At 35.3% G+C, this 12,898-nt stretch overlaps 1 protein-coding gene across 1 annotated transcript; it reads right to left on the bottom strand.

Annotated features, from left to right (window-relative positions):
- Positions 1 to 9,523: 9,523 nt before the first annotated feature.
- On the bottom strand, positions 9,524 to 11,832 carry LOC124640141. Its single transcript, XM_047177804.1, has 2 exons — positions 11,369 to 11,832; positions 9,524 to 10,355 (listed from the first exon to the last, which is right to left on the bottom strand). Exons 1-2 carry the CDS (start codon positions 11,535 to 11,537, stop codon positions 9,682 to 9,684), a joined length of 843 nt encoding a protein of 280 aa, XP_047033760.1. The 5' UTR covers positions 11,538 to 11,832; the 3' UTR covers positions 9,524 to 9,681.
- Between the last annotated feature and the right edge of the window lie 1,066 nt (positions 11,833 to 12,898).

Below are 12,898 nucleotides of genomic sequence, written 5' to 3'. Positions count from 1 at the left end.
TATCGGTTAAAATACCCAACTTTCCGCCAAATTAAACCCAATAGTTTCAACAAAACAGTTAAAATATCTGTTGAACATAATTTGAACTCGGTTTTCCGTGTCGCGTTATTGTTTGACAAGATAACGACTGGTTTCAATTCAGACACATTCAATTGTTCCCAGAAATTATATTCACAGCGTGCATGATGCTTGTTACGAGTAGTCAGCAAAATAAACTAAGATGAATAGTGTTTTTTGACCTACAGCAGGTAAAATAAGTTAGTATTTCAGTTATTTTCTTATTATATCGTATGTTTCCATTACCAGTAAGTCTGACAACAGCCTAACTAAGGGTTATTGGGTTGCCCGGGTAACTGGGTTGAGGAGGTCAGATAGGCAGTCGCTCCTTGTAAAGCACTGGTACTTAGCTGAATCCGGTTAGAATGGAGGCCGACCCCAACATGGTTGGGAAAAAGGCTCGGAGGATATCGTATGTTTCCATTGCTGGATAAAAAAGATGCATCAGAAAATTCTAGATCTTTATTCCTGAACTGTGAAAATAGCATGTACCTATTTTCATTATTTTAAAATGGAATAAGCTCTTAAAATTTTATGAGAGGTCCACTTTTCGCTGTGATAAATAGAGCTCATTAAGTAGAGCATCAAAATAACCATTATCATTATTTATCCATACTTGTTGCAATATAATATGGAAACTATGTACTAGATACTGTAACTATTTTCATATAACCCATTATCATTTTCGTAACTACTAATATAAGAAGTCATCTTCTGCTTTTTCTGATCGTACCAATCAAAACAATGATGTTCAAATGAAATTGAATTAAGAACACCGCGGAGGTGACGTGTGATCGTTTGTGTCACAACGGTTGGTGTCCAATGAATATTTATGCGCCAAGTGTGCCGATCGTGTCCGTGGGTGGTGCAGCAATGGAATACGTCGTTGCGCAAATGTCATTGTTCGTCAAATGGTGTTGATGCTGTCTTGTTGCTTGAAAATTGATATTTGTAGCTAAATTGATATTGATATTGTATTTGTAGCAGTTCTTTGGTAATAAGGAAGAACCTACGTGTGATAATGATGGCGTCCAGTCCAGACAGATTGTGTGCACGTTTTATAGGTCTCAAGCATTTACGCAGACATAGATGTACTCTCTGTTCCCTAATAAAAGACTTTTCTGCCATATACTTGTAGTATATTTTGTAGTAGCCCTACGTAAGTATTCTCCAAAATGCTTGCCTGGATAAATGACGTAACGACTATTGAACTTTTAGAAAAGGTAACTACTTGTTTTATATCAACACAGCATTTATTTATTTCATGTTACACTGACTTTGACAAATACATATAATACTTGAAAGTAGAGATATTGAGTGAAACGATGAAAAGCTAGGTATTACGCGCAAGTCGCGCAACTTTCGCAAAGACAAACGTTATAAAAATCGAAATAACTCCACAGTCCACCTGAAAATTAAGAATAAAACAGCTATAAAATTCTCCACTGAACTTCAGCACTAGGTGAATCTTTTACTGCCAAACAGTTTTTCTGAAACAACTGTGGACAGGTGGATACTGAACTTTGAGAACTCTTAAGCGGACTTTGGAAAACACCGGGAAGGCTTTGAGGCGCTTCAGGCTTCCTGTTCCGGATGTTTCAGCGGCTTTATTTATTCTCTTATTATTTTCCGATGCGAAAGTTTGTGGTGTTATTGTTTTTAATTGGTAATAAAAAGAGGTCGATATTGAAGCTTTCTTATGATATAAATGAATGGTGTTCGCTTGTTATGGGATTAGTTCCCATAGAAGCGTTATGAGACGTATTTTCATTTAGTCGGTAAAAGTCTAACTTTTTATCACTTCGCGACCTAAAAAAAAGTTCTTGGTATATGTGGGTAATGGAAGTGTAAAATCAGGAGAAATCTCATGGTTAAGGATACGTTGTCAATTATAGATTTAAGGAAGTACTTAATTTGCTTTCACTGAATCCTCTTTCAGGAAATATACCTTACAGCGAAATCTAAAATCAAAACCGACTTAATTTATTGCTTTACACAATAGCTTCCTATTCGATCGGCAAGCCTACAAGGAAACCAGAAATACACAGTAAATAAAATAAATAAAAATAAAAAATAAAAAAGCCTTTTATTTCTTACGAAAACAATTAATACAAAAAATTTAAACTTATTTCTAGTTTGAATGATCTATTGTTAATTACGTATTTTACATGCATTTTATACTTTTTATGTGTGTAAGAACCCCTCGTTCTCGAAGGTGAAGGCCTCCTCTAGAGAATTCCATGCGTCCCGGTCTTTCGCAGTTTCCATCCAATGTTTGCCAGCCGTATGTACGATATCGTCCGTCCAGCGGGTGGCTGGTCTACCTTTCTTTCTAGTTCCTGATGGACCTCCCCAAGATGTTACTCTGGCGGTCCACCTGTTATCTTTTAGTCTCGCAATATGACCAGCCCAGCGCCACTTCAGCTTTTTACAATAAATCAGAGCGTCTGTAACCTTCGTCTTCTTTCGAATGATGGTATGGGGTATTTTCTGAATTTTTCTAATTTTCAACATACTCCTTTCCATTCCTCTTTGACACGTCCTGATTTTTGCTTGAGCTTGTTGTGTATACTTCCACGTTTGGCTAGCATAGGTTAATGATGGCAGTATGCAGGTATTCATAACTGTTTGCTTAATTTTTATTGGCATGTCACTTTTCATGATTTCTTTGTAACTCCAGTATTTTTTCCAAGCATTTGAAACTCTTCTTTCTATTTCTTGTTCATTTCTATGTTTCTCAAACGATAATTGTTTTCCCAAATATATATATGTATCGACGTACTCCAGCGCTTCGTTTTTTAGGTATACAGGACTCTTCCGATAGTTTGTCATGATATTGGTTTTGCTGCGGTTTATTTCGAGTCCCACTCGCTGGCTTGCGGCGTGAAGATCATCTAGCATCCATTGTAACTCCATTTTATTATCAGATAGCAATACAATATCATCCGCGAATCTCAGGTGGCTTATATATTTATTGTTTATATTTAAACCGCGTTTTTCCCATTTTAATTGCCCGATGACTCTTTCTAACACTGATATAAATATAGTTGGAGAGATGGGATCCCCCTGTCTTACTCCCCTTTTTATCGGTATTGCAGGGCCGGTCGTCTCTAGCCTTATTCGACTACTACTGTTTTTATATATACATTGCAGTACTTTTATGTAACCGGCTTCAATGTTTTGAGATCTTAGAGACTCCCATATTGCTTGATGCTCCAGTGTGTCGAATGCTTTTCGATAATCAATAAATCCTATGTAGAGTGGTTTTTGAAACTCGATATACTTGTCAATTATCATTTCAATAGAGTGAATATGATCCACTGTGGAGAATCCTCTTCTGAATCCGGCCTGTTCTACTGGCTGATGATTTTCTATAGTTTTTCTGATTCTCTTTTCTATAATTGAAGAAAATAATTTGTATATTGAAGACAGTAAGCTTATTGGTCGGTAGTTGTTTATATCGTTTGGGTCTCCTTTTTTATACAATAAGATGATGTGTGACTCAGTCCATTGTTTTGGGACAGTCGCGGTTTTCAGCACCAGGTTAAATAGCTGTGTTAGGGGGGACGCTAGATGAGAAGCTCCTAGTTTCAATGCTTCATTTGTTATACTATCAGGTCCTGGGCTTTTATCAGGTTTCAGTCTGGTAATTCCGTTCAACACTTCCAACTCTTTTATGTCTGCAATATCTGACGCTGTTTCTTTTGGTAGAGTTGAGGCTGTAAATGACTCTACATGATGTTCACTTGTGTACAGGGACTTATAGAATTCTGTTGCAACGTAAAGTATTTCTTTTCTGTTACTTGTAACTTTATTCGAAGCATTTAATCCCTCTATCCAAGTTTTATGAAGTCTCAGCTCTTTGTTGGCTCTCTTTACACTTCTAGTCTGTATGACATGTTTTTCTATGGTCTTCTTACGGTAGTTCTTGTAGTCATTCCGAATATATTTACTTATTAGCTTGTAGAGAGCTTTAAGCTCATTTTTCATACTTCTAGTTTTTTGTTTTGCCTTTTGAAGAACTCTCCGTCTTGATATTAACTGTTTTGTTTTTTCCGATAAAACAGATGGTTCGTTTTCGTGAGTTACAGAGTTATGTGATTTTTTAAGGCCATCTTGTATTGCCTCGACGATTTTGTCGTGAAGTTCCTGAACTGTGTGACTGTTTTGCCATAATTTACTGTTTTCTAACTGTTTATGAACTGACTCTTTATATATGTTTATTTCTGCTTCAGTTTTCAAGTTACTGTGTGTGTTTTTTCCATAGGATTTTCTATTCGCTTTCAGGTGTTGTAGCTTAAATGTCGCTCTTACCAATCTATGGTCGCTGGGGTATTGCACCTTGATTACTTCTATGTTTTCAGCATGCTTTGGAAAATTTGTGAGTATGTAGTCCACTTCGTTTTTTGTCTTTCCATCTGGTGATATCCAGGTCCATCGTTTGCTATCTTTCTTTTTGAAAAAAGTATTTAGTATTGAAAGACTGTTTTCACGTGCGAATTGTATGAGCCTGCTACCTCTATTGTTTTTAACTCCATACCCATGTCTCTTCATAATTGTATCTTCAGTCTTTGGTTGGCCAATTTTTGCGTTGAAGTCGCCGATGACTATTGTATTTTTTCTACATATTTTTAGTGCATTGTTTACAGTGCTGTAAAACAATTCAACATCTTCGTCGCTTGCTGCCGTTGTTGGGGCGTAACACTGTATTATGGTAATCTCAAGGTTGTTGATGGATAGATCAAGAAGCGCCACTCGTTCTGATAGGCCTTTAAAGGATATGATGCTATTTTTAAGGCGCTTATTCACCATAAATCCTACGCCATATAATCCCGGTGTTTGTCCCATATAATACAGTATGAAGTTTCCATATTCTTCTATAAAGTTACCGAGTCTCCTAGTTTCGGCTAAGCCTATGACGTCATATTTTATATTTTTTAGTGCTTCGTTCAGTTCCAGAAGGTGACAATAGGTTGATAGTGTTTTTACATTATAAGTTGCCACATAAAGGTATTTGTTCTGTAGAGGGTTGCGGTCTACGTCTCCCACGGGGACCGGCCGTGTTGGGAGAGGTGGTGAGAGAGGGGTGTAACTTAGTTTTTTGAGGTTTCTTCATAATCTTGACTTGTAGCGACTTTAGAGGCAATGGTAAGCTGAGAAGGACGTAAGAAGTTCGTTATATTTTGCGATTTATTTCTCTTGGGTAATTGCTTCGGCTGCTCTACACTATTAACATTCCTTTTTTCTTCAGGGGACTCCGACAAAAATCTTTTACTTGACGTGGGCTCGCTGGGTTCGCCAGATACTTTACTTGCAGTTTTTCTGGGTACATAATTTTGTTGATTTTTAGGTTTAATTTCGACAATTTTATCGTATCGGATCATAACCTTTTCCCCTAATGAGCGTTTTCTTTGGAGCTCATCCTGAAGTTCTTTGCGTTTTTGTAAGACGGCTGGCGTAAAATCTTCTTTTATATATATGTCGGCATTTTCTAGAGCTTTTTTATTTTTTAGCAATTGTAGCTTTCTGCTCATTGTGGTGGTTGTAACTACGACGGGTCTTATTTTGTCTTTATTTTTACCAAGCCTGTAAACTATTTCAATTTCCCATTTTGGGCAAACTATATTCATTTTCTCGTTGATTATAGTTAGAATGCTGCTAAGTAATTCTTCGTAGTTTTTTTCTGATTCTGGAACACCAAAGAATACTATGTTTCTCCTTCTCATTTGTTTATCCAAAAAATCGATAGATTTTTTTGGTTTTCTATTTTTTCTTCTAGTTGTTTTGTTTTTGCCTCTATACGGTCAAATTTTTCATCGATATTTTTGTTTATAGACTCTTTTGACTCTTTTATATTCTCTTTCACATCTTTCATATCTTGTTTCTGTTGGGCTATGTCTTTTTGTATAGTGTGTAGAGTTTTAAGGATCTCATCCATTTTTAATTTATTATAACGCCCTCTAGTAGCGGATAGCTTCACTCGAAGACGGAACAATTCGTAGTGTAGCGCTGCGCGCGCTGGGTCTTAATCGATTGGGAACTCGCAGTTCCGCTACTCGTCCACAGATGGCGCTGTTCTCAGTTTTGTCTCAGAAATACACAGTACATGAAACAAAAGAACCACCGTAATATCTACAATTTATTATGTTCCGGACCCAGATCTTACTATTTCCGAGTTCAAAGGTCCCAAAGGCTTACCAATAAAATATAAGACATATGTCCTATAACCCATTACGATAAAACAGCACAATGAAATAACAACGGAATCGATAACAAAAGTCTCGGTATTTGAGTAATCGAGACTTTACCAAACCGGTTCGTTCCGGCTTGAACTGGAACCCTATTCTGGATACACCGATTTTAATAATCGAATCAGATCGTTATTCGATTCCTTTTTTTGATGTTTGATCGGAATCGATTGGAGTTTTGATTTTTTGTCGGCAATCGAATAAGTAAGTAGCAATTTTGTAGCAACAGATGTTTTACTGAAATGTACTTTATATGAGAAACCAGAAACATTTTAATCTATAATGGCTTTAAAAGTAAAATTCACTAGGAAGATCCTCAATTGTATCCTCAATATGTAGTTATTAAATTGGATACGTTTTAAATGTTCATCCGTTTAAACGTTAAAACTTACCACATAACAATGCCATCACACTTGATTCCCGACAATTCAAATTAAACTTTTCTTTCCCATCGAGAATTGCCAGAATAAGTCCCCTCAAAAATATTTGGACATTAGTCTTTCTCAAAATTTCTATAGGTCACGATAATGATAAATAGATAAAGTATTAGTACAAATGGTTGGGCTTCTGACGTAATTTATACGAGTTTATTCTTCTTATGTTAAAGCTCGCTAATACTTGGTTTTGTTTGCATATCGAGTTCAAATCGTGAAAGGAAATTGGTATTTCTAATTTTGGCGATGAGTGATGTATTATTGTTATAAGTTCATTGTTACTTTGACTTGCTGAAGTTATAAAAGCTTTTAGGTTTTGGTTGGGAATCACAGAATAAATAACTAAAAAGCAGTAGCTGCCTAGCGCTACATTTATTCCAATTAGGGGTGGGTTATTACTTATTTGACCATCTATACATACTTATGGCTATTTTTACCAGTTTGAGAAACCTTTAACTAATAATATAATTGTGATTTGATCTGCGATCACGTAGGTATTGTATTGTCTCACACCATATGTATAATGATGTATGTCTAAAAGGTATTTGTTTTTCGGGAACGAGAACTCAGATGTAAATACTCAAAGAGCCAGGAAATCACCCATCTCCGTCTACTCACTTCTTAATCGGTTCATCCATTCTACCGCTCAATTTCTGATGTAGAAACATACGTTTTGGCACATACACCACGCCCAACTTTTGGTAACTCTAAAATCGCAAAAAAAAATGCAGAACAAAAGCCCAAAATATCGTTGGAAAACTACCTCGTTAAGCATAGTTAAGCTATCCTGATGCGACAATCAGCGAATCGATAAGTATGTCAACTGGGAGCCGGGCTAATGCCGCGCAAACAGTGGGATGCGGGCCGCCATTGTTGCGTTCCCAGTCCACAAGATGAAAAGGTTTATCGACGATTATCTTTTCTGTTTGCTTTAAGGCTTTGTTAATTGCTTGATTATTGTTTGAGGGTTTGGTTTTGGAGGTATTTTCGTGATGGCGATTTATATTGCTCTGGCAAAGATTTTGGAAAAGCACTATAGACATGTTTCATGTAGGCATAGTTGTTGTGTTCTAATTTGCAAGCGATTGAGAATATTATACGTACCTGTTTGTCAGGTATTAATCCGGACCAAAAGGTCCCGAGCGTTTAAATTAACAAACGAACTCATTCTGGTCTATCCGGATTATTTCATTGTATTGTTCACCTATGTCTCAAAGTTTTATATATAGGTACTTCGGATATCTTATAAAGATAATTACATATTTATCTTCACGTACATCAAGTATATCATCTCCAGTTCCTACACTATCGCTCCATTTATAACGAAACTTGATAGACAGCCGTCAATTTAATTTACGGTCAGCATAAAGAATTCTCGTGTTTATAACACATTTTATTTATATTTAACGTCGGTAAGTAATCGTATTGTAGAGAAAGTCCGCGTATTATGTTGTGTGCGTAGGAGTTTTATTTGTGTTTTAATTTTTATCATCTGTTTTAGTACGTGGCTTTGTTTATGGCAAATTGTTAAAGTTTACAATGTCTCAAGTTTTGAGTCACATTTCATTGCTTTCATTGCAGCTCGTGTTATGCTGTAGATTCGTCTTTTGTTTCCTCGTATGTCATCTACTCACCTAGCTTTGTTATATTGTTCACCTCATATTGGTTATAATGATCGATAAATTGATTCGCGAGTCTATGACTAGATGGCGCTACTAGGCTTACGATGATAGTTTATCACTACATAGTATAATAATAGGTTTAATTCTCCAGGGCCCCGATTCTCCTAATTTTACTTAAGCGACATACGATTCACGTTCGACTGAGATCCAATCCCGACTCAATTACGATTGAAGCGTATGTGGCATTCCGCTATTTTTTCTTTGAAATAAACGTTTTACCTTTTCTGTCATTCAATAATGAATCATTTTGTCTGCAAATGATTTACGATTGCAATATGATTGTAGAGCAAACTACCGTATAGACCAAAATCACCAAAATAGCAGACCAATCGCAAACCAATCGAATGTCGTTGGAATACGATTGGTCTTATATTAGTAGCAGAATGCCCGATATGGTTAAAACTGCTATTGCGATCATATTGCTATTCAATTTCTTTTCGATTTTGACATTATTAACTTAGGAGAATCAGGCCCCAGGTTGGTCTGAATTGTATCATGTATTTTTGCTGTGTGGATTTTTCTGTGACTTTCAATATCTAGCTACCTAGAACCTCGGACATAACACTTCTTGGACGTGATACGTCATCGATGATCTCTGACTGAACTTTGATTCATTAAGTACATAGTGTACAGTGTGTTAGTGTGTTATAAGACTGTTTGGACATAAAATAATCCCTTTCTTATACCTCTCACTTAAACTCATCTAATCTTATTTGATCATCCCCATTGATTATCTTATCAGCCATTCAGTAATTTCCTGGTATAAATGCCAAGTTTTAATAGAAAACGTACTTTACATAATTTTTTTATTATACGACATTACTTCTTGGTCTACGAGCCTTGATTAACGCTATAAGCGGACCTTACCTAATTAACCCTGTTTTATGATCCAATGACTTCTGGCGTTTTGTTAAAGAAATTCTTAATTGGGATTTTGTTTGCAATTTTTTTTAAGATAAAAAATTGCAAAAATGTGTATATGGATTGGTTGACAGGTTAGGTTTACTCGATAGTAAATGCCATCATAATCGGCTTAGCTATTTTACTATTAAAACAAAATAAACTTGCTATCACATTTAAAGGAGTGAAATTAAACAACACGTCATAATAAAATAAGGGTATAATTATTACTTTGCCAGTATTGAATACCGATAAACTTTCACTTTAGAATCTAAGACGCACATGGTACAAATGTAAACTAATAATAAATCACAGCTTCTTTCATTAAAACTAACTATTATTTAAATAAATACTGAACTACTAACACTTATGTGTCGACTTATTACCAAACTTACAATTTTCACAAAGACTCTCTCTAATCAACAGACTTTGTATTTCATTCCTTACCAACAACTTTCTAATTGGACTTAATTTCCTAAAGTATGGCACTAAACTCTTAACAAAATGTAGATCATCATCTATATCATTCTGTTCTTCTGTATTACATGAAGCATCCGCTACTGAAGGTCTTTTAACTTTAATAGGAACCTGACTTTCACCCTTATTAATACTGTCTGTCGATTTCCTTTTCCTATCAACAACATTAGCATTAGTTTCTTCAGGACTCTTCTCCTCTAACAACTCAAGCTTAGGAAGTATCATAAAATGTGATTCCTGTTCTTCATTATTAGAAGACATTGAAGCTTCTATTTCAATATAATCCGAATCATTATTATAATCAACTTGATTACCAAACACGTTGTTATCTTCAAACTCAATTATTTCTTCTTTTATACTTTCTACTTCTTGTATTTCTGACTCTGGTTGTGGTAATTCGCATTCCTTTAGGAACAGCATTTGTTCGAAGTATATCCATTTACCTCTGTAGTAGTGAATGTAAGGCTTGGTAGGGTTGCCGAAAGGTACCTTTACTTTCTTGTACTCTCTTTGAAATTGGTCTCTCAAGTTCCGCCATTTTTGTTTCACGAAATCTTCTGTAACAAGATATAAATACTTATAAGTCAATTTATAATTGCTAGCTTCCAACGGTGTTTTCACCCATATACCGGGGGAAGAACTTCGTGTAACCTGATAAATACCCATTTGGTAATGCAATATACCCAATACTGACATAATTATACGAATACAAGTACAAGAAACAATGTATCTTGGGTATAACCCAACTTACTTTTCAGCTTTGTAATAGGTATTTGTACAGGCATACAATATACATAGCATACTAATTTTAATCGTAAGTTATTGACTATTCCCTAGGTTTCACCCGTGTCCCGAGGTATCCGGAAAATACTTTTTCCTTATTATCTTTGTGTAAGTATAGGCTCTATTATTACAGTATCAACACATACGAAATGTAATTCAGTATATAGATACATAGTTGAGTGTGATAAGATTACACTACGTTGCATAATATGATAAGCACCATAACATTACAAAATAGTTATCAAATAAGACCTACTTTCAATAAGAAATAGGTCGATGATTATGCATACGTAAATCAATAAAATGGCCTTACTACAAAAACTTAAAGCCCTGTTTTACACTTGTCTAAAAAAATTTTGGCTGCAAAATGAACCATTATGTCAACGTCATAATTTGACATTTTTTTAGACAAGGCTTAAACTGACGTTAAAAAGTTTTTGTGGTATATAACACGGGAATAGTCTTACCACAAAAACTTTTAAACGTCTGTTTAAGACTTGTCTAAAAAAATGGCAGATTATGACGTTGACATATGGTTAATTTTGCAGCCACAATTTTTTTAGACAAGTGTAAAACAGATGTTTAATTTTTTGTAGTAAGGCCAGAAATGTTTTTTTAATACCTATAGGTACATAAATTCAACTTAGACTTCATTATAAACGCGCTATTGCTAATGGAAACACCATATTTTTTAAATCGTAAGGAAATACCATATTATTATATTAAAAGATCTAGTAAAAGAAACAATAAGACGCTGTTTAAGTGACGTTGATAACTTGATACTAACTATCTTTGTTCAACAATCCAGCGATTCTTTCCCACTCTTTATCCATAGCCGATCTGTTATTGTAATCATTGTCATATCTGTTCCACAATACAGGTCTGCTCCCAACCTCCTTTATCAACCTCTCTATAAGGTTCATAGTATTCAAACACTTCGTAACTAACAAAGACATATAATCTCATAAACGACTGCCAAACAGTCTTGAACGGTATTCACTGCACATAAGGTTCCAATTAGAATGAACAAACACGTTGACGTCAGTGCAACTTTGTTTTGATCGTACTTGAAACACAACATAGAAGTTTACCACGAAATGTCACTTTATTTTGGTAATTTAACGCACACACTTCATTTAAATCATCTAAATAATAATTCTACACTATTTTCGATGCTTATTCCTTATGAATTATACACAATTTTTGAATAAAGAATTAATACACGTGATGCGATCGACACGACAACCGTTGTACTAAAAATAAATACGCGCTGTTGCCAGCTCGCCGGGCAGTGCGAGCGACGCGGCCGCGCGACGTCAGACGCGCGTGCACTTGTGTGCGTGAGATCTAAGCGTGTGTGCGCGTCAGTTGGTTGGCGCGTGATACTGTTGTGTTTGTGTGCGTGGTAATAATGACACGAGCGTTGAGTGTGTATGTATGTCGTCATGGCAGAATGTGCGACCTGGCAACGTGCAACGGCGACGGATGGTTGCGTTCTCCGGTCGTGTTTGACATTCTTGTCGTTGAATAAAGTTATTGGCTTGCGATAAGTGTTGAATGATATGATTCAGCATTTGGTACAAGGAAATTATAGCATACTATGGCGTATGATCAATGGCGTACCTGATAGCTAATTATGTAAATAACTTAATTTACATTATTTCATTAAAAATATCGTTGCGTAGATACTCTGTCTGTTGAATTAATTTTTCGATTTTTTTATAAGTTTCTACAAAGTTAGATAAAGTTTTAAAATCGACCATTACCCATAATATCAAAACACATACCAAAAATACAGCCTAATATAATAAAACAATAAAAGAAAATATCTGAAATACGTAAGTGTGTCACTAACAACGACAGGGGATTTGTTTTTGAAATAACATTCAAATAAAAATACGGCAGGCTAAAAGGCTTCGATATTTTTCACTGAACTTTTGCAATCAGTCCGCTAGTTGCACAAGGGTTGACGCTGGAAGGTAAACAACATTACTTACGTCATTTTATGTTTTTTTTTTTGTTATAATTCATACTTTTTCCCTTTCAAAACAATATTAAGTATAAAAATCTTATTGGAAAAATTTAATATTTATATTGAGTACCCTAATAATTGTTAAAAAAACATTCGAATTTAATGCAGTAAAGTACTTTTTTACTCTAATACTGTGAAGTCGCTTAACACCTAATGGGTACCTACCTACATATGTCTGATTAGTCTTAACTTACCTAATAAAATCTGCTACTGGACCGATTTTACAACTTATCCTTGCTTAAGTTACTCAATTCCAGTATATTATTTCTTCGCGAAGGATACGAA

The sequence above is a fragment of the Helicoverpa zea genome, chromosome 20 (assembly GCF_022581195.2).
Source record: "Helicoverpa zea isolate HzStark_Cry1AcR chromosome 20, ilHelZeax1.1, whole genome shotgun sequence".
Taxonomy (NCBI): Eukaryota; Metazoa; Arthropoda; class Insecta; order Lepidoptera; family Noctuidae; genus Helicoverpa; species Helicoverpa zea.
This window is presented reverse-complemented; position numbering and strand designations above follow the sequence as displayed.

Bases quoted from the DNA above. Each gene is read 5' to 3' on its own strand.
- LOC124640141 (XM_047177804.1), bottom strand. From the start codon at position 11,537: ATGTCTTTGTTAGTTACGAAGTGTTTGAATACTATGAACCTTATAGAG. The intron at 10,356-11,368 runs GTTAGTATCAAG...ATCTTGTTACAG, and splicing joins TGGATTGTTGAACAAAGATA to AAGATTTCGTGAAACAAAAA.